Consider the following 23705-nt stretch of genomic DNA (forward strand, 5'->3'; position numbering starts at 1 on the left):
AAGCACTAATCACACACGTCTGATTGCAAAGCACCTGAATAAACTTCACAGACTTTTCCCCATGCTCCCCGGAGAGGGTAGGTGGCTGCCTCTCTCCTCTGCCCCATGTCTGCTGCCCTGGGTGGCTTCAGGTGACATTTCTGCCTCTGAGCTTCTAAACAGGTGCTTTTAGTTGTTTTCCCCAATTGTGGCCACAGGTCCAGGCAGGATATTTCACTGATCTGAAGGTGCACGGTGCGCCTGTCCTACATCTCGGGAGGGGGTTACAAACCCAACCTGGCAGCAGGAGCAGTCTCCCGGCACCATCCCAGCCCTCGCTCCCACGGGAGACTCCGTCCCCACCCTGGGCACTGTGAGGACTTGTCCCAGGCTCCGGGGCCCTGAGACTCCCAAAAGGAGCGGGGCACCTTCACACCCATTTCCCAAGGGAAGTCGGGGCCATTTGAAGGAAGAGGGTGCTCCCGTTGCACGGAGCAGTAAATGCCTCACATGCGTCTGTCAGACTCGGCTGCTTCACTTTAGACATTGTTTTGCAAGAAGGAGGAAAATCCAGCCCCATCCTCGGAGCCCTCCGTCCTGCCCAGTGCAGCCCTGGACATCCCAGCCCAGCCGAAGGATGCACAGCAGCCGAGAGAGCAGCTGCAGTGAAAGCTTTCCAGCTTCAGCAAAGGCTTCAGTGAAAGTGCTCCTGCTTTCAGTGGAGGCTGCAGAAACTGGTGAAGAGCCCCAGGAGCCTCCGGGTGCTCCTGGCACCCCAAGAGCCTTCCTGAGCGGTGCCAGGACCTGGGTCTGCTGCTTGAGAGCAGGGCAGAGACCTTTCGCCCAGACCCTGGGTGTCACATGGCCACGGCCACCCGGCGCTGGCCTGGCTCCTGGCAAGCTTGAGAGGAGACAGCGAAGGGAAACACGGCGCACAGCATCCCTCCGTGGTGGATCAGGATAAGAGCAGGCTCCAAGGAACCGCCTTTAAAATTAGGGCTTTTTTCTGGGATCAGCTGGGAAATAAGCATCTGCTTTGCTGTGTCTAAATCTGAACCTGCAAACGTGCCTTCCCTCTTCCCCCACCCAGCACTGTTGTACGCAAAACTCAGCTTTCTTCTGAAGATTTATTTTAAGGGTAAGCTTTAAATGACTCATTTTGCAAAGGAAAGAATTGTGCTGTCAGGTTCTTTTTATTTTTTTTTTTAATTTCCCGAAAGGTACTTTTTTCCACACTGGGGAAAAGATCCAGAAGAGCTTTGGTGAGCTTGGTGAAGGCGACCCGAACACGGTATGGTCAATCAGCGTACACCTCTCTGCTTCCCACCAGCCCCAAGCTCAGCTGCTGAGCCTGTTTCATGGTTTCCTGGCCAATTAGTGGTTACAACACGCATACACACAGCGAGCAGAACCGCTCCAGCTTTCCCTACGTTCTTGCTAATCTCTTGTGTTTTTCTAAGCCTTTGGTAATAATGAAACGACTGTGGATAATGACAGGCACACATTCCAGGAGCGCAAGACCCTGAATCATGTTTTTCTTCCAACCAGCTGGTGTACCTTCGGATAAAGCGGTGGGACAGGTTTGGATGTGTGAGCTTCGCTGCGTATTTCCAACCTCCTTGCTCTTGGCTGCTTGTTTTTTAATCAGATTGGCATTAACCGCTGCCTTAGTGTGCATATGGAGTGGTGTTTGCTTGTTTGGTTGGTGCTGGTAATTGAAAAGCAGTCTTAATCATTTTGACCTCAGTCTTCCAGATCTTAGTGCTTTATTTCTAGAGCACCTTCTATCCCATTTTTTCCATTTTTCATCAAAATGAAGCTCCGCTGGGCTACCATGAACTATGGTAGTGCTCTCTTGGCTTGACTCCCAGAAAGCTCACTGGCTTGACCTAATGAGAGACAGCACGAGCTGCTATCTGGGGCAGCGCTGGTACACAGCCTGATTAGCGGGGACACGAGGAGCTCATGCCAAGTACGTGGCAGCTGATCTGGTATGAATTTCAAAGCTCTGTTCCTGAAAGTTGAAAGACAAAGATTAAGGGAGACACTTTCCATGGCAAACAAGACAGCAAAGCTGGGCTGCTTAGGAAAGATCTCTGCTAAAGCTCCTGAGCAGAGCCTGAGCCAGACGAGAAGGGGTTTTGCTCATACCCCCCCGCCAACATTTGAGCAGGAGTTGGCAGGGGGGGAAATGGCACATCCGCCAAGAGATTGAGGAAAAAATTGACAAAAGCAGTCCTGGTATTACATTTAGGAGGGACATCCTCTCCCTGTCTCCTTTCAGAGGACGTTTTCTAGCTCTGGAAGAAACCTGTGGGACAGCTGCCTTACCCATGCCACTCCTAAGCTGCAAAGAAGCCTTGTCATCCCTTTGCCAAATCTGGCAAACCCAAGATGTAACTGCCAACACTGACAGATTTCACAAGCCAGGGTTTAACTTACAGTTTCTTCTAAACAGGGGACTTCGGGGCTCTGTAAGCCGCGATTGCACAGAGATGCAGGTACGAGGCAAGGTTAGGCCACAGCACAAACCTTTCCAACCTGTACCTATCCGGGGCTGCAGGTGCACAGACAGCACAGGGGAGAAGGCGAAGGCTACCTAAGGACCCAGATAAAGCCACAGGCGTTCCAGCAATGTCAGGGAAATAGAAAAAGCAGCTTTTAACTCGCCTTTGTGCTGTCAGCCACAGGCACGCTGGCTGGTCTGAGGAAGCACCAAGCGTAGCGCTGCTTTAACCCGTCCCCGAGGCGCTGGTGTGCATGGTCAGGGCAGAGCCACCAGGGAAAAAGGAGAAACTGGGTGAATAAAATCAGAAGGGGAAAAATGTTTCCCCTGTCCCTGTGGGACTGCGAGACTCCCCCACCTCTTACCTTTCTGAGCCCCTCAGGTACCTGGCGATTAACCCACCTGTGGATGGAGCAGCCTCTGCGCCCTCCTCGAGCACAGGACACTCACTGCAAGCAGGGAAAGCAGCTTTCCCTTTCCTTCTCGCCTCTCCTCCACTTGCATCAGGCAGAAAAAAAAACAGGTCCCTTTGATAAGAGTTTGTAAAAAAGAACTATTATCAAGATGACTTTCCTTTTATGTTCAGCTTAGGTTTTTATGGGACAGAGGTCAACCCAATATCCTCCCAGGGTGTGTACGCTGCAGATTATTTTTATAAATGCTGACTTGTTGACTTTGTGGTCGTAAAAGATTTTCACAAGAAATGTATCCCCTCATCTCCCTTGCTTTTCACTGATAATTTAGTTGAGAACTATGTGGACAGAAAGATACGTAATAAGGCCAGCACAGACACTGCTTAAACACTTGCTTTCAAAGACATGATTTTTCCCCAGAATTACCAATTCTTGTAAATTTTGTCTTGAGGGTTGAGGATTATCCAGCACTCTTCCAGTTCTGTAACCAAGCAACTGAAAAACCTGAGTGCTTGTTTGAAAATAAGTATGCTGATAGTTGTCTTCTATGAGGAGAAAAGCTCAAGAATGAAGCTCAGTGTTTAAAATGCAAAGGAACAATATTAGATGGCAGCTTTAAGCTAATCAGCATTAAGGTCCTACAGGTTGGTAACACCCTACAGACAGAGCATTTGGGTGCAGAGCTCAACCTCGAGGACAGGCTTTTGGATGCGGATGGGCTGCCTCTGCAGGAATCGGAAGCACCTCCTCTTCACCCCCAGCACAGGACGCCCCTGCAAGCGACCCAGAGGTGTTGTGGACGCGCTCAACCACGTGGCAGTTCAGCCCCGGGCCTTGAGACTCCTTCCACACCCCGCCCGAGGCAGCTGGTTGGTGCAGACCTTTCCACAGCGAGGGATTACACTGCCCTAGACACGCGTTGGACGTGCAGCCCTCCCTCACCAGGCCGCTTATCACCTCCAGCCAAACAGCGGCTGGGCCGCTCCATTTGCCCCAGAGCCGCTGCCTTCGCCCCCCGAGCGGGAAGCGGCGAATCTCCGCGGCCTGCGGCGCCGGAGACTCGGCCTCGGCTCCGCGTAGTGAGGCGGAAGGTAGGCCGCTAGGCGCGGCGAGGCCGCCCGTCCCCCGGCCGGCGGCGCTGCACCCCCGGCCCGCAGGGCGGACGGGCGCGAGGGGAGGCCCCGGGAGCAGGCCGCGGGTCCCGGCGGCGGGGCGGTTGCTACGGCAACGCGGGGAGGGGCGGGGCGCGGCGCCGTCGTCACTTCCGCGGCGGCGGCGCGGCGCGCGGCGGCTATGGCGCTGTCGCGCGCGGAGCGGTGGCTCGTGCTGCTGCTGCGGCTGCTGTCGCGCGCCTGCCTGGCGCTGCTGGCGCTCGTGGCCCCCGCGCCGCCGCGCGCTGTCCCGCCGCCGCGCCGCGAGCTTCTGCTGCTGCCCGCGCGGCGGCTGGCGGCGCGGCTGCGCGCGAGACAGGTGCGATGCGGGGGGCAGCGGGGGGGGACCGGGGATCACCGGGGCATCGGGGGAGCAGAGGGACCGGGGGGGACCGGGGAGGCACTGGGGCCTGGGGGGCGCGGGGGCATCAGGGGGCACCGGGGCCGCGGAGGCATCGCGGCGGCACGGGCGCAAGGGGGCATCGGGGGAGCACTGGCACCGGGAGGGCGCTGAGGCTGGAGGCCACCGGCATTGGGGCCGGGGGGACACCGGCACCTTGGGAGCACTGGGCCATTGGGGAGGCACGGGGGCCAGGGGGCTTGCAGGGCATGTCACCGTGCAGCGGCCGCTGCCTCCTACGGAAAGGCTGGGTGGCGGAGGGGGTGCCAGCAGGGGGGCTCCAGGGTGCCCCTCGTACCTCCTCGCTCTCCCGGCCACCCTCCCCCACAATATCCCAGTGTTTCCCTGAGTTTGGTGTTCCAGGTGACGTGCGTGGAGGTGGTGGAGGCCTATGTGGAGCGGATCAAGGAGGTCAATCCCCTCATCAATGCTGTCGTTAAGGACAGGTGAGGTGGCGTGGAGAGGCAACGGCATGGAGAGGCAACGGCATGCTCGCCCCACCCCCCCCCCCCCGCCTTCCACCAGGCTCCCCTGGACCGGGGTGCGGTGTCACACGGGGGGGCACAGCGGGTGCTGGGTGCGGAAGCGAGCGGTTCCTGACAAGAGCAGGAAGTCCCTGACCTCTGCCCCCCCGCAGAGGTCCCTGCTGCTTGCAGTGTCCCTAGAGCTCACCCCCTGCCGGCTGCTTCTCTGCAGGTTCGAGGAGGCCCTGCAGGAGGCCCGGCAGGTGGACAAGCTGCTGTCGGAGAGCCCTGGCAATGACTACCTGGAGGAGAAGTTCCCCTTGCTAGGGGTGCCCATCACTGTCAAGGAGGCCTTTTCTCTGCATGGTTGGTTTGCCTGCACTCCCCCCCCCCAGCCCACTCACTAGGGCTGTGGGTGGCTGTGGCTTCCCTTGCCCTGGTCTGCACCCCCACCCACGCCCAGCCTAGGCTTCTTCTGGCACCCACACGCTGCGGGGAGTCCCTGCTGGGGACCTCCTACTTGCAGACATGGTCCCTGCTGCCCCCAGGGTGGTCTCAGGGGAGCTGCCCCTGACGCCTCCCTCTGTGTGCGCGCAGGGATGCCCAACACGTCTGGCTTGGTCAACCGCCGCAACGTGGTCGCCACCTCAGATGCCACAGTGGTGTCGCGGCTGAAGCAGGCCGGCGCCATCCCGCTGGGCGTCACCAACTGCAGTGAGCTCTGCATGTGGTATGAGTCCAGCAACAGGGTCTACGGCCGGACCAACAACCCCTACGACCTGCAGCGCATCGTGGGCGGCAGCTCAGGTGAGCCCCGGCTCCTTGGCACCCTCCTGTGGCAGCAGCGGGTCAAAAGGCAGCGAGGAACGAGTTCCCAAGTCCTCTGCACACTGCTTTAGCCACGGCGGAGCTCACGGGCCCCTTCCCTGGGCAGTCCAGTGGCCCGTTTGGGCTGGTTTTGCACCTCCTGGGTGTTGCACCCAGCATGGCCACGGTTCGCTTTGCCGTACCCCTGTGCAAGCAGCAGCGCTGCGTGGTACTTGGGCAGGGAGATCCCTGTGTCCTGCTGCCCTGGCTGCCCCCCGACATTGCTGGAGCCTGGGCAATTCCCGCCCCGTCTGCGTGCCAAGGGAAGTGGCCAGCGCAAGATGCCCCTGCTTTGCTGGCTGATTTTTGGCTATTGGATTTTTTCTGTGTTTCCCCCGTGCAGGCGGGGAGGGCGGCGTGCTGGCAGCTGCCTGCTCCGTCATAGGTGTGGGCTCGGACATCGGCGGCAGCATACGGATGCCGGCCTTCTTCAACGGAGTCTTTGGCCATAAACCCACAACAGGTAAAGCAGGCATGGGGATCTCCTCTCCTCCCCAGCGGGGGTGCCGGCAGGCGGAATGCAGGGTGTGGGAGGGACCTGTTGGGGACACTCCTGTGCTCATTGCCACTGGGATTGCTGTAAGGGGACGGGCAACTCCGTGCACGGGGCGAGCCTGCTGCGTGAGCCCAGCCTGGCTTGGGCCGTGGGGAGCTGTTCGGAGGCAGAACGCCAGGCGCGTGGGAGGTGTTTTCCCCCTGGTATTGCATCCTCGGCGTGGGATGTTTTCCCAAGGTTGGGATCTGCTGCTGGGGTGTTTCCCTGGCAGCTGGTATCCCGGCTGGGTGCTTTCCCTCCTTTCCCCACCCCGGGCACCTGGGCGACAGCTTCCCGTGCGCCCGGGGGCTGCCCTCCTGCACGGCTTGTCCTGGCTGGAGGCGGCGGGTGCTCGCGGGGTGGTCCCCACCGTCCCCCTCTGTGCTCACAGGGGTGGTCCCCAACGATGGCCAGTTCCCAAACGCTCGAGGCGTGCGGACCAGCTACCTGTGCACGGGGCCCATGTGCCGCTACGCCGAGGACCTGGAGCCTGTGCTGAGGGTCATGGCTGGTCCTGGAGTCAACAAGTAGGTTCCTTCCCCGCGGGAGGACTTTGCCTGTGAGCTGCTCTGGCCAGCGCGGCCCTTCCCTCCTGAGGCTGGCCTTTCTTTTGGGTTTTACCTGTGTTTTTTCCTGTTGCTGAATAATGAGTTTTCCATCCCGCGCCACGGCCCCATTTGGTCTCCTCATAGGTCCATGCAATCAAACAGGCTCTTATGTGCACGGACCAGTAAGGAGCAGAGTGGAGATGGGGCGGAGCGGGCAAGTGCTGCGTCTTGCTGCAGCCTGTGTGCGGTTGCTTTCTCCGCTACTGTTTTTGTTTCTCCATGGCTCTGGTGGTGCAATCACAACCAGGGTCTGTAATTGCCAGGTGCATCTTGAGAGATGAGGATTTTCCTGACAGCAACAAATACGCAGAACCAGCTGGGGCTGATGGGCGGACGAGCGGCTGGAGGGTTGTGGGCAGCACGTGTCTGTGTATCTTCAGGGACTCTCCTTCCCACCCTGGTGGGCAGAGCAGGGTGTCCTGAGGACATTTTGGGTATCCCGAGGATACATTAACCGCATGCAAGCAGCTCTGTCAGCTGGGAAGGAGCCAGGGATGGATTTGGGAGCAAAGTGCCATTCTTTTCCCAGGCTGAAGCTGAATGAAAAGGTGTCACTGGAGAAAATAAAATTTCACTGCATGGATCATGACGGCGGGTCTGTTTTTGTGTCGCCTGTGGACAAGGAGATCTTGCAGGCCCAAAAGAAGGTAGGAAGAAACGGAGGTTTGCTCTCTCTGGGGTGAGCCTGGGGATAAAACCTGGGGAGTCCAGTCTGAAGAGTCTCTTGCGAGCAGCTGCAGGTGCCCGTGCCAGCAGCACCCGTGTGTTGGAGTGCACCGGAGTGACCAAAGTTTTTGGCCCAATTTCCATTGCAATAGCTGTATTTTGCTTTCTTAATGTCTCCTGTCCGTGTCATGGAGACCTTCTGGGGACACACTGTGTGTTTCCCAGGGTTGCTCCCTGGCATTTAGTCACACGAAGGAACTTTTTTTTTTTTTCGATGAAATCTGCTGGGCTGCTTTTGGTGCTTTTCTGGAGCCTCGCTGGGGGTGGCATGAGGGTTGTTTGGGGGGCTCCAAGGTTGTTATTGGATGGAGGAGGTCCTGCTGCGCGGGGCGGAGGGGAGCAGGCAGGAGCTGTGGGATGCCCTGCGTGGCAGCAAAGAGAAGCTGCTCCTGGTCTGACCCCAGCGCATCCCATCCTTGCAGAAACAAACCCTTCCCGCTCTTCCCCTCAGGTGGTGGAGCACCTCGAAAGCGAGCTGGGAGTCCAGGTTCAGCGCGTGGCAATCCACAAGATGAAGTATTCCTTCCAGATCTGGTCAGCCATGATGTCGTCCACGGACAGCAATGGGCAGGTGGGTCAGACTGAGCTGGCAAAGGCACACATTCAGTGGCAGCGGGAAAAATTTGCTGTTTGGGGCCAGATGTGGAGAGATGTAGGCTTCCCAGACCTGCCCGGGGCGCTCTCGTCTCCGTTTGTCCCCCCGAGTCCTCCTTTCATCTCTTTCCAAAGCTGCGCAGCCCCTTCTCCCTTGCTTTCCCATGAGGTGACGATGTGGCTCCCAGCAGAGGAGCAATGTGGTTTAGGGAGGGAGAGGCTGTGTCATGTTGACCTTTTCTGTGCAGGTTGGTACGTCAGCCGAGCAGGCAGCGTCCTGCCTTGCTCTCACCTCCGAGCTAGGTCTCCTGAGGTTGTGGGTTGGGATTAATGCCCGTTAGGGTGCTGGGACTGATGCGGTGGATTAGCAGCTTTTCAGCAGGAGGCCTGCATGTGTTATTTTTTCCTCGAATTGTAGCTGCTGCGCCATCCTTTGTGCATGCGTGGAAAAACAAACTCTCGGGAGTATTATACCTTGTGCATTCCTGCCACACAGGCAGCCGTGGAAAGTAAATCAGCCTCACCTTGCAAAGGAGGGCACGCCTGGTCCTCTCGGCTTCCTTTTTCCTGATTCCACAGCCATGTAACAGCAGTAACTGCCTCCAGGAAACATTATCCGGAGCATCATCCTCTGCATCACGTCAGAGGAGGGGTACCGAAAGGTGCAGAGCAAGGTCCCCTCCTTGCTGTCTCTGGCAGGGAGACGTGCTGCTGCTGCCGCTCTGGGTTGGTGCTGGAGCTGTGTAACCCTCCCTACAGGCATCTCTCATCTGAAAATGGGAACAGCTTGCATTGGGATAATTGGACAGCCGGAGATTTCACTGTCGTTTGTCAGCCTGTCCTTCCCTGCTGTGTGAGCTGATGGTGCTGATGGAGGGAGTGTGTGTGTGTGTGCGTTACAGGAGGCACAGCTCTTCACCGACCTGCTGGGGGATCATGGGAAGCCAGTGTGGCCGCTGTGGGAGCTGATGAAGTGGCTGGTGGGGATGTCTTCCCACACTCTGCCAGCTATAGGTAAGGCCAGCAGGAGCCCCGGGGCGTGCAGGGGCGGTGGTGGGGCCGACGAGTTGCTGAATGAAAATAGTGCCCTTCCAGCGCCCCGCAAAGGGATGACAGAGTTTGCACTGAGCAGCTTCAGACTGTTTTTTTTTTTGTAATGACACTCGGTGTCTTCAAGTCAAACGTGCGCTCGAGTTGGCTGGGTCTTTGATAACTGGGGTGGGATGTCCTGGGAGAAGGAGCGGTGAGGACAGTGGAGCTGCAGGCAGGGTTTGCTGCTGCTGTGAGCCCTGCCAGAACTGACGGGGCTTGGGGGAAGGCAGTCAGGCGTCTGCACCCATCTCGTGTCATAGCAGCAAACACCAGAGAAAACCCCAATTAGTGCTGTCGTGGTGCTGTCTAATGAGTGCTGGGGTCACTCCAGCAGCTCTGCACAATCCCAGTGGCTGGAAAAACTCCATGAAGTGCCGGGCAGGCTGAAAGCCTTTTCCTTGGCAAAGCTGGGGAGATGCTGCTGGTAGAGCCGTGCCGCGTCCAGGGGACAATCTGCTCTGGGAGCTGGCAGGGAGGGGGACCTGGGAGGCCCACTATGAGCTGGGGGTTGCTGCGTGTGGCCGAGCAATGCGCTTCGGAGCCTGCTTAACCCACGGTCCTCTCACTCTCTGTTCCTGTTTGTGCCCTTGTCCTGCAGCACTGGGGCTGACAGAGAAGCTGATGAAACTCAACCCTGGTGCGAATGCCAAGCTGGTGAGCATGGGGAAGAGCCTGCAGGAGGAGATGGAGGCCCTGCTGGGGCCGGATGGGGTGCTCCTGTACCCCTCCCACCCCACCGTTGCCCCCAGGCACCACTCCCCCATATGCACACCCTTCAACTTCGCCTACACAGGTGAGCGGCTCCCACTCCGCCGCTGGGGTGTGGGCAGGGCTCGCAGCCCCGTCCTCGCCCGTGCAGCAGCGCAGGGTGGGAGCTGGGGACTTTTACCCAGAGCATTTCCATCACTGACATTGGGCTTTGCAGTGCAGAGGGGTGTCTTGCTGCTGCAGGACATGGGGCAAGGATTTTGGTCCTGCTTTAAAACTGTGTGGCATTTGTACCTGTGTCAGCAGCAGGGCAGGTCTGATCTTGGGGTGCCACCCTGCCCAGAGGGATGTGCTCGGGCTGCTACAGCTGGTGCTGTGGTTTAGCAGGCACCCGAGAGCCGCTGTGTCCCTGGGGTACAGTTTGGGGCCCTCTACGTGGCTTTCCTGCGGCTTGAGCTCCTCAATGCCAGCACCACGTTGCAATACTGTGTGGCTTTGGAGTAATGGAGGGATGGTGCCTGGGGCAGGAATGTCCCAAAGCAGATCTTGGCATGCCACAGGAAGTGCCGCATAAGCATGTCATCACTCGTGGGTGCAACTTCCATATGTGATGTGGGTGCTGGGAACCTCTGGCTGGCGATGTCCCCTTGTCATCGTGTCTCTGCACTTGCCTGCCTCTGGCAAGGGCCATCTGCCAGGCACCCGGCACCATCCGTGGCAGCAGCTGCTGGGGTGGGGGAGCCGGGCAGTGATTTACCCCAGGGGCTGCGCTTGCTCTGATGCAACCTTCTCTCTTCCAGCGATCTTCAACGTGCTGGGCTTGCCGGTGACGCAGTGCCCGCTGGGCCTGAGCAGTGAGGGGCTGCCGCTGGGCATCCAGCTGGTGGCAGCCTCCTACAATGACCACCTGACACTGGCCGTAGCCCGGTACCTGGAGAAGGCCTTTGGAGGATGGGTCATACCTGGGAAAGTTTAGCCTGGGCTCCTGGCACTGCGGGAGGCAGGGATGGAGGCGGGGGTCCCCAGCTGAGGCAGTGGCAGGCGCTGATCGTCGATCCCGTCATGGCTCTACCTGCTCGTTCCACAACCCCCTTTTGCCCTCCTGGGAGCAGATGGCAGTGCCTCCAGCCCTGGGGATGCCGGGCTGCTGCTGCCGGAGTTGTCATCTCCCTGCGGCACACTGTGCCAGGGGAGAGACCTGCCCCTGCTCCCTGTGGCCCCGCGGGAGCCCTGGTGCTGTGCTGCCTGCGGCGGCACCTCTCTCCTCCCAGGCATGGAGACGGCCGTCTCTGCAATGCTTGCGCCTTTGAGACGTGGAGTGAAGGCTGGGGAGCGGAGCTGCAGCCAGACTGCTCGGGGACGCACAGCACCGCGCTCTGGCCATACTGGGTGCATCCATCTTCCTTGGCCTTATCCTGCCCGTGGGGCTGGGGCTGCCCCCCTTGGCCACTGCAGGGTTTCCCCCACCTCTAACTGAGAAGGGAGAGGGGCTGGGGCAGCTGCACTGCTGGGGTTTTGTGGGGTGGGTGGTGCTGGGCTCTGCCTGGTGTGTAACTGGCAGGCAAGGGAGAAGGAGCTTTTGCTCTTGTGAGCTTTTGACAGCACTGGAAGAGCTCTTTAAATGCTCCTCTCTGTGTGTTGTGATGGCTAAAGCATCTCCTGCCTGTGCTGTCTGTCCTGGAGGATCACCCAGCCTGATCGGCGTCCCCTCCCCCTGCCACCCACCCCAGCCCCCATGGAAGGAGGGCAGATGGCTGTCCCTGGGGTGGGCAGCAAGCGTGAGATGTTCTCAGCGAGGGTGGTATTAAAGAGTTTGTCCACTTTGCTGCTGGCTCTGTGTCCTTGTTCCCTGTGGCTGTTGTCCTGCCCATCGCCCCAGGCACTGGCCCCGTCTCCACTCGCTCCGTGGGGTGTGCCGAGGCTGCGAACGCTGTGTGCGTGGTGCAGGGACAGCAGTGAAGGTGTTGGCGCCTGCCCCAAGGGTGGCACTGGGCTGCTGCTGGGATCTTGCTTTAAAACGCCTGGACTCACAGTGTCTGCTCAGCTGCTGGCAGAGCTGGAGGGTGCCAGCAGGCTCCGGCGGTGCCATGGGTGATGGCTCTGTTTTGTTACACAGTGTTACGCTCTCGGAAAGCGTAAGCCATGCTGCTTTCTCTGCCCAAGGGGCTGCCAAAGGCTCGGGGATTGTGGCATGTTCGTTGGGGGGGGGGTCTCTAAGGCAGCGCAGGGTCCCAGCTCAGCAGCACTGGTGTTGGCAAAGATAGAACCTCCTCCCGGCGTTGGCTTTGTGGCGACGGCCTGGCTTGTGTCCTGCCCATGTGTCAGCCCTGGTCCTGGCTCAGTCCCTGTACTGCTGCCGTCTGTCCTCAGGCCACTGGTGGTCCCTGGGAGGGGGTCGTGGGCACAGGGCGCGGGCGCTGGGTGCAGCCGCGGTGCTGGGGACGGGCTGCCTCTCACTACTCGCTCGCAGAGGGCACTGCTGAGCTGGGCGAGGAGCCTGCAGCCAGATGAGACACCCTCAACAAGGAAGGAAGGAAGAAAAAAAACAAAACCTGACTGAAGAAAAAGTGCACGAACCACCAAAGCCAAATCACGTGTGGTGGGACATCTCCCGCAGCCTCCCGGCGCGGTGGCACAGAGGACGCGGCTGTCCCCTGGCTGGAGGGACTCTGGGAGCTGGGCAGACCCGACCCTGTTTCCATTGAGTGCTGGGAGCCTGACGCGGGGTCGCTGAGCTGAAGGCGGTTGTGTTGAGCAGAGAACGGTGGGCGCGATGTCACCGCTGCGTTTGCTCCGGCAGTTCCCTGGTGCGGCCGGAGTCAGATGAGCCACTGCTGGCCCGAGGTAGGGGGGACGCTGGCGCCTTGGGGCGAGGGGGGATGTGGGCGGAGAAGGGGGGTTCCATCTCCGCAGTATCAGTCAATGGGGCACCCACTAAACCGTATTTTTACAGAAGCCACAACGTGGGAAACGGGTGCAGGATTTTTTCCCCTCTTGCCAAGGCAGGGGGGACCGGGCACACTGGGCTCAGCAGGGGCTGGCAGGGACTGTCCTGGGGCGACCTTCACTGCTGTGAAAGCGCTGACCCCTGTGGCAGGAGCATCCCCGTCCCTGTCCCTGCCCGCGCAGGCAGCTGTGTCCTGGGGTCTCCCTGACTTGCTGCTCCGCGTGTCTCGGGAACGGTCCTGGGGCCCCTTCTCCCTCTGTAGAGATGCCTGCTGCCTTCACCGGGGGCCTGCTGCAAACCAGGAGGGCTTGTGCTGGCCTCGGAGCAGGGGAAAGCCATGAACCCACCGCCCGAGGTTCAGCTCCGGCATTTTGGAGGTCTCACCTCAGGGCTCGAAGCACTTGCCCACGACTTGCAGCTGCCCATCCCCATTTGCGGGCTGCTCCTCCTTGTTTCCAGCTCTGAACGCTTCAAGGGACAGCAAACATGGGGAAAGCAGTTCATAGATACCTGCCAAGGCGGTTGATCTCGTAATGTTAATGCAGAGTCAGTATAAAAAGGGAAGATCAAGAGACAGCAGGTGGGAGTAAGCCAGCCCCATGGATGTCCAGTCCAGCTAGGGAGATGCTCCCACCCATCAGTCTCTGAAGGTGGCCCCGGGCTCCCTGCCTTTGTCAGGACCAGGAGGTCAGTGGTGGCCTCAAAGCCCTTGCACATCTCTTCCCAGAGAGCAAGGTTACCTCCGTAGCTGTCAAGAGCTGGGAAAGAAACTCCCCGGTATCTGAGTGGTGGGGCAAGGCCGGGTTTTGGAGAGAGGGAGGAGGAAGCGGGGCCGTAGGTGCCACAGCACTGCCCCGGTGTCCCCCTGGGGCTGTGCAGGTGGGACCAGCCTCTGCCATGGCTCAGACCAAGGTCTCTGCTCGGGACACGGCGCCCCGTGGGGCGCTGGCAGGTGCGGGCACGCGTGGCACCCTCCCTGTCCCACAGAGGCTGTGGGAGGGCTGGGGGCGTCATGGCGGTGGCATCACCGGTTGTGCCAGTGTGAGTCATGCCAGAGTGGGGCTGAGTCACTGCCAGGGCGGTGGGAGCATCAGGCCAGGAGCTTTCTCAGTCCCACGTCCCGGTGACACTGGCAGTGTGAAGTCTCGCTGCCTTTAGGGAGGGACCAAACGCCGCAAGGGACCACCTAGAGGTGGGTGCAGCGGAAACTCCTTGTGGCATGTGCAGGGCGCCATGTCAGAGTGTGGCGGCTGCCCACTGTCCCCAAGGGCATGTGCCCCACTGGTGCTTCACCCCATGCCAGGGGGCAGCAGGGGGTCCCCTGCCCCTCTGCAGCGGGCACCTCCATGCTGCGGCTGGGCACACAGCCCCTGTGTGCAAGGCACGCCTGCGGCGGGTGTTACTGGCCACAGTTTCAGGAAAACTATTTTCTCTAATCCCAGGTTCCACCTGCCTGTCGTGTTTGCGGGTGGCAGGACAGCTCTGGCACCCCCGTCCCCTGGCCGCGGCACCCAGAATGGCAGCGTAGAGCTGGGGGCAGATGGACGGGGCGCAGCGGGATGAGCCCTGTCCTGAGCTTGCTGCTGTCCCTGGCCACCTGCGCCCTGCTCCAGGGTAAGTCCGGCCGGGGGTGGCCCTGGCTGCAGTGGGGGGGAGAAGCACAGGGACAACTCTCAGACCTGCAGAAGGTTCTTGCAGGGTGGAGGGGACCAAGTGGTTTTCAAGGTGTGATGGGAAAGAAAACTCCAGGGTTGCCAGCAACCACATCGGGGTGTCAGTGCCTTTCTCGGGACTGGGATAGGATGATCCAGGGCATGCAAAAGATTCCTGGGATGCGGATGCTGAGCGCCGTGCTGGCAGCCAGCACTTGCCTGAGCCTGGCAGGGAATCAGGGTTTCCCGTGCGGGACTGAAGGTGGGGGTGGTAGGGTGGGGGGAGCCCCCACAGTGCTGATGCCAAGCAGGGAGACCCCCTGCAGCATGGCCACGCAGTGACCGGTGAAGGAGCGGGGCCCCCACTGGGAGCCGCCTGACGCCCCTCTGCTTCCCCCCTGCCCAGGCACCCCGCTGCCTCCCCGGGACGTGAGGCTGGAGGCACAGAACTTCCACGTCCGCCTGAGCTGGGGGACGGACCCCGGCACACCCGGCGATGCCACGTACCAGGTGGAGTGGAGGAGACAACGGTAGGTGGGGAGGGGGGGATGGAGGTGGCTCGTGTCCCCCGCGCCCTGGCAGAGGGCTGTCGGGCACCCCGGCAGCCAGAGGGTTGTTGTCTGGCAGTAAATGTGGTAGAGTAACAGAACAGCAGAGCTGGCAGGGCACCCCAGGGACCAACTCACCCAACCCCTGCTTAGGAATGTGTCCGGTTGGGTTTTGAGCTAAGGCTCAAGGACGGAGCCTCCACAGCCTGCCTGGGCAGCCTGTTCCCTGTCCTAGTCACCTTCCCAGTAACAAACAAAAGAGGGTGTGTTTGGGTTTTGGGTTTCTTTTCCCTTATGTTTAAACAGAATTTCCTGTATTTCAACCTGTGCCCACTGCCTCTTGCCCTTTTGTTGGGCACTGAGAAGTCTCCATCTTTACTCCGTCACACTGATAAGACTCCCCAACCTACACCGCCTTCTTTTGAGGCTAAGCAGTCCCTGCTCACTCAGCCTCCCTCATACCACAGATGCCCCAACCCCTTGGTGACCTTTTTGGCCCTACAGTGGGCTCTCTCTGGCATGGACGTGTTTTTCTTGTAGCGGAGAGCACAGGTCAGGGCATGGCGCTCCAGGTGCCGTCCCACCAGTGCCCGTGAGAGGGGACTTGGTGGCAATGCTCTTCCTAATGCAGCCCGGGATGCTGTTGGCCAATATCTGTGCTCTCCCACGCTTTCCACTTGGACAGGATGGCAATGGCTACGCAGCCTTCCTTTTTGGCTAGGAAGGTGCCAAAAAGGAGAAATCCTTGTATTTTCTCCATGTGCAGAAACTCTCGCTGGACCAAGGCAGATGCCTGCTGGGGGAACAGCACCGGCTCCTCCTGGGCGTGTGAGCTGCATTTTGACAACATCCATGATATGTACTGGGCAAGGGTGAGAGCGGTGGCCGGAGGAGAGCCGTCCAAGTGGGTCTATTCCAATGAGCTGCAGCTGTACAGAGACAGTAAGGACCAGGGAGCGCCTTCAGCTGGGCTCCTGCTCTTCCCGGGGTGGGGGCAATGGGGAGAGGGGTCCTTGGAGGGGTCTGGTGGGATACGGTGGGAAATCATGTGAAGGTACTGGTGGGAAAAGTGCCACAAGTCCCAGCTGGAGGAAAGAGATGGGAGCAGAACTGCTGGAGAAGGGCTGGCTGAAGAGCAAAGGGACAGGAGGAGACACAGTGAGGTGAGGACCGCGGACGGGAGGCCCCAGGCCACTGAGGTGCTGTGGGAATTTGGATCTCTGGAGAATGCAGCGAGATGGGGTAGGAAAGAGGATGACCCTCCAGGCTTGCCTTTTAAGAGCATCCCCTGTTCGTCCCTGCCGTGGGTCCGGGAGATGCTGGGTGAGGGCACTTTTGTTCCAGCAAGGCAAAGCTGGCGTGGGCTGGGGAAGGCAGTCGTCCCTCCAGCACCGCCTTTGCCCTGGCTGCCGTGTTGGGGAGGTGTGGGAACCTGCCTCTTCTCAGTCACAGGCTGGCTGTCCTGTCCAAACAGCCTCACTGTCTTTTGGAGGAAGGAAAATCATCAGGACCTTCCCGTAACTCACCTCACAGGGGGCTGTTGTGGTGAACTGAACGTGCAGGTGGCTAAAATGGGGTGTACCTCGGCCGTTTGGGTTCCATTTTTCATTCCCTCTGCATCCAACCAGTATGGAAATAGATGCACTCATCCAAAAGAGCAGTTGCTGCCCTCCACAGCGAGTCTCTCGACCATCGTCGGCTGGCTCAGGGGTGAAGTGCTCAGCAGCAGGGAGCCGGAGGTGCGAGCGGGTCTGTCCTGGCCTGCGCTGCTGTGGCCAGAGGAGGCAGAAGCAGCGCGGGCTGTCACAAAGACGTAGTGGCCGCTGTTTCTAGAGCTGGTTTCACAGCACAAAGTGCCACCAGGATAGACCTGAGGAAGTTTCTGTGTGCTGGGAGTGCAATGTCCAAGAGGAAAACATCATTTCTGGAGAAACAAGATGCCTGCCTTCTGGTTTGAAGGGCTTAATTTTCCTTGACCACCTTTTTTCCCCTCCTTACAGCAATTGTGGGCCCCCCCACCTTGTCCTGGCTGCTCCAGGGTGACGTCCTCAGCATAAATATCACCACGCCGCTCACTCCCTACCGAAGCAAAAACGGCTCTTACAAGCCGGTGGGACACGTGCTGTGGAAGCTGTGGTACTGGCTGAGCCTGTACGAAGGGGACGTGCTCATCCAGCAAGTACGTGGCGGGGTGGGCAAGGCTGAGGGTGCGCGGGACCTACGAACGGTCCCCCGGTGCTGCAGAGATGCCCGTGTCCTGTGGCAGTGCCCCTGCCCGTGGAGCTGCCCCGGCCCTGCCCGCACCCTGCAAGCGGGTGTGAGATGCTTTGCACTCCCAGTTTGGGGCTCACAGCCTGGGGATGGCACGAGACCCCTTTCCTGTTCCAGACTGCATGAATAAGAAAAACCCATAATGATTTCTGTTCAGGTGAAAGCCTGCAGTAGGTGTTTAACGAGGTGCTCTGGGACCCGAACGCCTCCTGGGGTGAAGAAACAAGATCTGGAGGTGGGGGGGGGGCAAGGAGGGAGGGTCCGTGCTCCACGCGGTGGGGCAAGTAGGGTGTCAAGGCCGCAGTGGGGAGTGGAGCAGTGCACAGACCCCATCCCCAGCCACCATGGCCACACATCCCCTCTACTTCCAGGTGCCCTGCAAGCAGAGCGGGGGCGATGCACCCTGCACCTTCAGGTACCTGAAGCCCAGCACGCAGTACTGCATCCGGACGACAGCCGTGGACATGGCCAGGGAGCAGAGCCGGGAGGCCGAGCAGTGCATGGTGACACCACCGAGCCCCGCAGGTGGGAGCTCTCTCACCGGCTCAGACACTGCGGGTGCATCTCAGGTCCTGTTTGCGGCGTGGACACAGGTGGAGATGTGGGTCACCTGCCCCCAGCCATTCTGGTCAGGGTTGGTGGCCCAGTAGCACCCTGCGGAGACCTTTCTTGGGGAGGTGCTCTCTCGCCATCCGCTTTGGGCTTGCCCCGCACCTCCTCCTCGAATGTCGCAGCCTGGCGCGGGGGCTCTGGGGAAGCGCTGGTGTAGGGCGGGCTGGGGGGGGATGCCGGCTGGGGTCCTTCCACCCCTCAGCCCATTGTCACCTCCTGGCAGGCTTTCCCTGGCTGCTCCTTGCCGTTATGGGTGGTGTCTTCCTGCTGCTGCTGTGCGTGGCCGGACCCTGCTGCGTCCAGCTGTACATCTTCCCCAGCCCCGCAGAGACGCGCCTCCCGAAAACGCTCGTGAGTGAACGATCCTGTTCCAGCCTCCGTCCTGCGTGTGTTGTGGCCGAGCCAGGGTCTCCTGCGTTTGCAGGGGCTCAGCACCTCCTTCCCTCCACCTCTTGCACTACCAAACCCCTCTCAGTGCCCAGGTGTCTGACCCACCATATCCCCAGGCCTTGCTGTGTTGGAGAAGATGCTGGTGGGATGCATCAGTCATCCATGGGTAACTGGAGGAGGGTGTCTCGGGCAGCAGGTAGCCTGCGAGCACAGCCCTCGGTGTTAGGAGCCTCCTGCTTTAGGCAGTTGGCTTTGGCTTGCCTGCATGTCCACCTACCACAGCTTGAAGGGGAGAAAGAGGGAAGAGAAGCAGAGAGTGGGGCTGCCCTGGGGCAGCCTGGCCTGGGTGAGATGCGGCCCCTCGCTGCTCTGCCCTTGGGATAAACGCGGTCCCGAGGCTCAGAGAGGTTCCTGGGGCTGCAGCCCTGCTGAGCTGATCCAAACTCGTCCTGGGTCGGCAGGACTGAGCCCTGTGGAAACAGTCACCAGGACAGCCTTTCTCCCTGAGTCCCACTTTCTTCCCTGCATCCCGGTTTCCCGGTGCTGGGGGTGGCAGCAGCCCGGGCTGAGCAGCCCTTTGAGCACTCTGGGGGCAAAAGCAACTTGCTAAGCTGAAGGAGTCCCCTGTGCCAGCGTGGAGAGGAGGTGTCAGCCTGCTCCGCTTGCCCTGCCCCACTCAGTGCCAGCGCCCTTTGCTTCCCAATTCCTCTTGGCCTCTGCACGGGGAGTGCTTGTGTCTCTGAGCAGGCAAGAGATCTTCCACCAGCCTCTGACAGCTGGGGCATAGCTTGAAACGCAGCAGTGTGACAACTTCTGTGACCATCCCCCGGCACGGAGCCCCACGCTGTAGAGAGCAGAGCCCTGCCCACGTTTCTCCCGGGTGCGAGTGTGGCAGACGGGCTGCCCAGGACCATCCCCTTCCTTGGGGTGCGCGGTTCATCACCTCAGGCTGGCAGAGGTTTCAGCAAGCTGAGTCTGACGGCTGTGCTGCTTGTTTCCCACAGGCTCACCTGAACACGGAGCTGAGCGTCGCCATCAGGGTGCCCACTCTTCAGCTGGAGGAGGACCCCTTCGCCCTGCTCCTGACAGCTGTGCTCCCCTCCCGTGGGCCACCGGCAGATGAGCAGACGGTGCCCACGGTCCAGCTGCTCCTCAGAGAAAGCCTTTCCCAGGACGTGAATGGCTACTGTGCCAACGGGTTTGGGCCATGCTGCCTCGAGGGAAGGGACCTGTCCTGTCCCCGCAGCCAGCCAGGACGTGTCATGGGCTCCTGGGTCTCATTGCAGACGGAGGAGGATGGGGAGGCACATGACGGGGATGATGTACTGGAGCAGCCGGTGCTGGGGGGACTGGCCAGAGACAGATATACAGGTGACAGGGACTACCGGGCACCCGAGGCATGGCTCTCCCTGCACCACCAGCTTTATTCTAAATGCCAGTGCCCAGCCCTGGCAGCAGGCAGCTGCCTTCCTCTGCCCACACTGGACAGGAGCGTCACCCAGGAGGAGCTGCAGGACAGCCTTGGCGTGGCAGGGCGCTGGGTACCGCTCACGTCTGTGAAGCTGCTGGCCAGTGAGGAGGAGGATGGAGGGCAGCTCGTCCACGCTCTCCAGCTCCTGCATGGCCGTGGGACTGAGCTGCAGGCAGGCGACAGCACCCTGCAACAGGGCGACCTGGAGCTGGCAGCACCGGGCGTCCCCAGCCCCTGCCCGCTGCCTGAATCCCACCCCGACACCCTGCGGGCAGCTGCCTTCTCCGGCTACGAGCTGCGTCCCCCAGCTGACAGTGAGCTATAGCAGGCCGTGGGGACACACAGGTCACAGCATCCAGCAGAGCTCGAGGCGCTGCCCCGGCCACGATGGCTGCCTGCAGGGACCTGCCTGTGCCTTGCTGGGGACAGGACACGGGCATGCTCTGGGCACGGCTGCCACGGATGAGTGACATCATTCACAGCTTCTCTCTGTGGTTTTGGTACTTGTTGAACCAAAGCATAAGGAATGCATTCCAAAGTTGAAGCCCCAACACTTTCCTCTATTTATCCATCAATATATGTGTGTGTGTGTGTGTACCGTGTATATAGTAATGCATATTTATATATATACTCATGTGTATATAAACGCCTAATTAAAGAAGAGATATTTTTTTTCACTTGCCTGGAAATACTGATTGTGCACAGGAGCTGGCTTTTATATGACACTAATTTGTTATGGAAAACTGGCTTCTGTGCTTATTCTTTCTGTGTTACAGAACCAGCACTGCCCTGCCTGAGCAGCACCTGGGAAAGGCACGAGGAGAACCTGGGGTTCCCCTGGGAGAAAATCACACCCACAGCTGGCCTGTGTGGGAAAAGGCTGGTTCTTCACCAGCCCCTGGATAGTTTTACTATTTCTTCTACCAGCCCTGGGGCAATTTACCTCTGAGGAGCCTTGCCCTGGGGTTGACTCCCCAGGATGTTCTTGAGGCTGCAGCTGCGACCATGGAGGCGACAGGAAACCCCATCCCCGGTGTCGGGCAGCATTGAGCTTTGCAGCAGGCAGGTGGATTCCAGCTCTGGGGGACAAATCCAGGCTCCATGATGCGCAAGATTTCTGCCGGATTTGGGAACAGGTGAGAAATTGGTGTCCAGCATGCAGGCAGCTGGTGGAGGGGACAGAGGAGACGGCGCTGCCAGCCCTGGGGAGTGTTTTGGGAGAAGCAGGGCTGCACAGGGCCAGGCTCCGACCCCATGAGTCATCCCTGGCACCCTCTTCCCTGCCCAAGTCCTGCAGCAGCACCGGCCCCATCCAAGGGCTCCTAACAGGGCAGGGAGGTCCCCACGCCACGCAGAGATGCCGCTCCAAAGCGGGCAGCGGTGATTTGCACATCTCGTTAGCAAAATCTCTCATTGTGAAGATGCAAGGACATGTGGCCTATTAAATAGGTGGAGCTGCATTTTTTAAAACAGGAGAGAGATGGTCCCAAGAGCTGCCCGAAGGAACACACGCGTTACCCACATGCTGCTTGCTGCCAACAAAGTTCCTCTGAGGCTCAGCTGAAACACGAGTCTGATTTTCCTTAGCTTGTTTCACTTTCTCTTTTGGATAAGATGAAAATTTGGGGCACGTGTATGTGCCAACCCTTTGGGTCACGTGAAATGGTCTTTCTAATTTTCAGATGCTCAGAAAGCAAACTAAAAGCCAAACCAGAATAATTGTCCCATGCTAAAATCAGTCAGACTTCAGAGGAGTTGAGGTTTTGAGGCAAACACAGGAGCTGACGGATTGCTGTAAATCCTCAAGCAAAATGTTCCATGCTGACCTTCCCTCCTGCCATCCCGATTCTTACTTTTTTTTTAACTTGAAGCTTTTTGAGGCATTTGATCTATAGTTGTGACTGCTCTGCAAAGCTCAGGGAGCCAAAACCATGTGTCTGCTTTTCCTCCTCTGAGGCCCCACAGCCACGCCATCCTTCTGGCGGGTGAACAGGAACCTCACGGGGAATGACCTCCTTGACAAGTGCCCGAAATGTGTGTCCTGCTTCTGTTTCAAGACCTCTGGGAGTGAAGACCCTGCAAATGGTCCTCCAGGCCAAGCAAAGAGCATGCATTGTGCCAATCCAGCCTGTGCTGCTGTTTGCCGGGAGGCACTGGCCCAGCACGGTGGGACTGAGCCGGCTCCCATGGCCACCTTGTTGTTGGACGCTGGGCTCGCACCAGGGCACAGCCGGTGCTTTTCTAGCAGCCTGCCAGGTCTTTTTAAAAGATCAAACGAAAGCCAGCTCTTTTCTGAGTTTTTGGCAGGGCGGCCGTGCTGGGATCCCCGCAGGTGATTCAGGCGAGTTACTCACCGGCAGCGGGGACTCACCCCGGCCTGGGGGGTGGTTGAAGCAGCTGAGATGTCCCTGTTCTGTATGAAACAGAAACGTTCATGCAGAGTGGAAAAAGGCAAAAGGCTGATGACATTTCAAGGTGGCATTTTAGCAGCTGAAGTTTCCAGGTGGCTGTGAGAGTGTGGTTTTGCTTCACTTCCGAGGTGTGAGCGGCTCGCGGAGCTCTGCAGAGCCACATCAAGAAGGTCCGACGCTCACAGCGGAGCGAGGTCCTGGCGTGCCCCAAGGGAGACCTGCCACCACTGTGCGCAGCTGAGGGTCTGGGCACAGCGTATCTGCATTACACCCTGCTCCGGGTGCCCGGCCAGGCCTTACATCTTCAGCAGGATCATAGAATCATCTGGGTTGGAAAGGACCTTTAAGATCATAGAGTTCAACGTTAACCTAACACTGCCAAGTCCACCACTAAACCATGTCCCGGCACCACGTCTACCCATCTTTTAAATCCCCCCAGGGATGGCGACTCCACCACTGCCCTGGGCAGCCTCTTCCAATGCTTCACAACCCTTTTAAAAAAGAAGCTTTTCCTAATATCCATCCTAAACCTCCCCTGGTGCAACTTGAGGCCGTTTCCTCTTGTCCCATGGCCTGTTCCTTGGGAGAAGAGCCCGACGCCCCCTGGCTACCCGCTCCTTTCAGGGAGCTGCAGAGAGCGAGAAGGTCTCCCCTCAGCGTCCTCTTCTCCAGGCTGAACACCCCCCAGACTCCTGCTCCAGACCCCTCACCAGCCAACACCCCCAGGTCCTTTTCCGCTGGGCAGCTCTCCAGCCACTCTGCCCCAGGCCCGTAGCGTTCATGGGGTTGGTGTGACCCAAGTGCAGGACCCGGCACTTGACCTTGTTGAACCTCACACCACTGGCCTTGTCCCATCAACGCAGCCTGTCCAGGTCCCTCTGCAGAGTCTTCCCACCCTCCAGCAGTTCAACACCCCCACCTGGCTTGGACGGGGCTGTGCCGGAGGACAGCACGGGGTCGGCCGCCGTTCCTCCTGCCGGCCTCGGGGGCCACGGACCCAGTGCTGTGCCTGGAGGTGCTTCGTGCAGAGGTTTGTGAAAGCTCTGACTCACGCTGATGTATAGGCTCGCTCCTGGCTGCTCTCCACGCTGTTGGCGGTGTTTTCGGCTTCTGCCGGTACCAGATCAAAGGAATGAGAGGAACGCAGCTGAAAACAGCTCTTTATTAGAAACAGCAGTTTTAGGACTATGCAAGAGGGTATTTCTTATTACTAATTCTCAGAGAGTCAAGCTGCCAGCTTTTAAAAGTATTGGAGAGTGGAAAATTGCTATGCGGGGGCTAATGGGACTTTTCCGGCCCATAGCTGCAAACATAGGAAACATAGCACCTAACAAACGTGAGGGAGACTGTAGCTCCTGAA

The 23705-nt window shown here is 59.2% G+C and overlaps 2 protein-coding genes and 1 long non-coding RNA gene across 5 annotated transcripts; 2 read left to right on the plus strand and 1 right to left on the minus strand.

The window, feature by feature from the left end:
* Positions 1–1186: 1186 nt before the first annotated feature.
* Positions 1187–4068, minus strand: LOC141748710 (uncharacterized). Its single transcript, XR_012589079.1, has 3 exons — positions 2888–4068; positions 2650–2730; positions 1187–1993 (listed from the first exon to the last, which is right to left on the minus strand). It is a non-coding gene; the product is annotated as an uncharacterized LOC141748710 (long non-coding RNA).
* Positions 4069–4149: 81 nt separating this feature from the next.
* FAAH2 (fatty acid amide hydrolase 2) lies at positions 4150–11868 on the plus strand. Of its 3 annotated transcripts, none has more exons than XR_012589078.1 (12): positions 4164–4368; positions 4813–4895; positions 5146–5279; positions 5511–5720; positions 6124–6243; positions 6707–6842; positions 7453–7570; positions 8101–8220; positions 9146–9257; positions 9934–10128; positions 10844–11464; positions 11774–11868. XR_012589078.1 is itself a non-coding variant. In XM_074601194.1 (12 exons), exons 1-12 carry the CDS (start codon positions 4192–4194, stop codon positions 11017–11019), a joined length of 1713 nt encoding a protein of 570 aa, XP_074457295.1. In that variant the 5' UTR covers positions 4164–4191; the 3' UTR covers positions 11020–11868. The 3 variants fall into 3 exon arrangements, 2 of the variants coding, with proteins under 2 accessions (XP_074457294.1, XP_074457295.1); XM_074601194.1 differs by adding an exon at positions 8492–8579 and having other exon boundaries at positions 9102–9257; positions 10844–11868; XM_074601193.1 differs by having other exon boundaries at positions 4150–4368; positions 10844–11868.
* Positions 11869–12524: 656 nt separating this feature from the next.
* LOC141748541 (uncharacterized) lies at positions 12525–20620 on the plus strand. Its single transcript, XM_074600786.1, has 8 exons — positions 12525–12887; positions 14433–14604; positions 15049–15172; positions 15957–16132; positions 17191–17369; positions 17833–17986; positions 18297–18424; positions 19468–20620. The coding sequence occupies exons 1-8, from the start codon at positions 12867–12869 to the stop codon at positions 20257–20259; spliced, it is 1746 nt and encodes a 581-aa protein (XP_074456887.1). The 5' UTR covers positions 12525–12866; the 3' UTR covers positions 20260–20620.
* Positions 20621–23705: the final 3085 nt, after the last annotated feature.

This window comes from Larus michahellis, chromosome 9 (assembly GCF_964199755.1).
Source record: "Larus michahellis chromosome 9, bLarMic1.1, whole genome shotgun sequence".
NCBI lineage: Eukaryota > Metazoa > Chordata > Aves > Charadriiformes > Laridae > Larus > Larus michahellis.

Bases quoted from the DNA above. Each gene is read 5' to 3' on its own strand.
- FAAH2 (XM_074601194.1), top strand. From the start codon at position 4,192: ATGGCGCTGTCGCGCGCGGAGCGGTGGCTCGTGCTGCTGCTGCGGCTG. The intron at 4,896-5,145 runs GTGAGGTGGCGT...GCTTCTCTGCAG, and splicing joins AATGCTGTCGTTAAGGACAG to GTTCGAGGAGGCCCTGCAGG. The intron at 8,221-8,491 runs GTGGGTCAGACT...TTTTCTGTGCAG, and splicing joins CCACGGACAGCAATGGGCAG to GTTGGTACGTCAGCCGAGCA.
- LOC141748541 (XM_074600786.1), top strand. From the start codon at position 12,867: ATGAGCCACTGCTGGCCCGAG. The intron at 17,370-17,832 runs GTACGTGGCGGG...CTCTACTTCCAG, and splicing joins GGGACGTGCTCATCCAGCAA to GTGCCCTGCAAGCAGAGCGG. The intron at 18,425-19,467 runs GTGAGTGAACGA...TGTTTCCCACAG, and splicing joins CGCGCCTCCCGAAAACGCTC to GCTCACCTGAACACGGAGCT.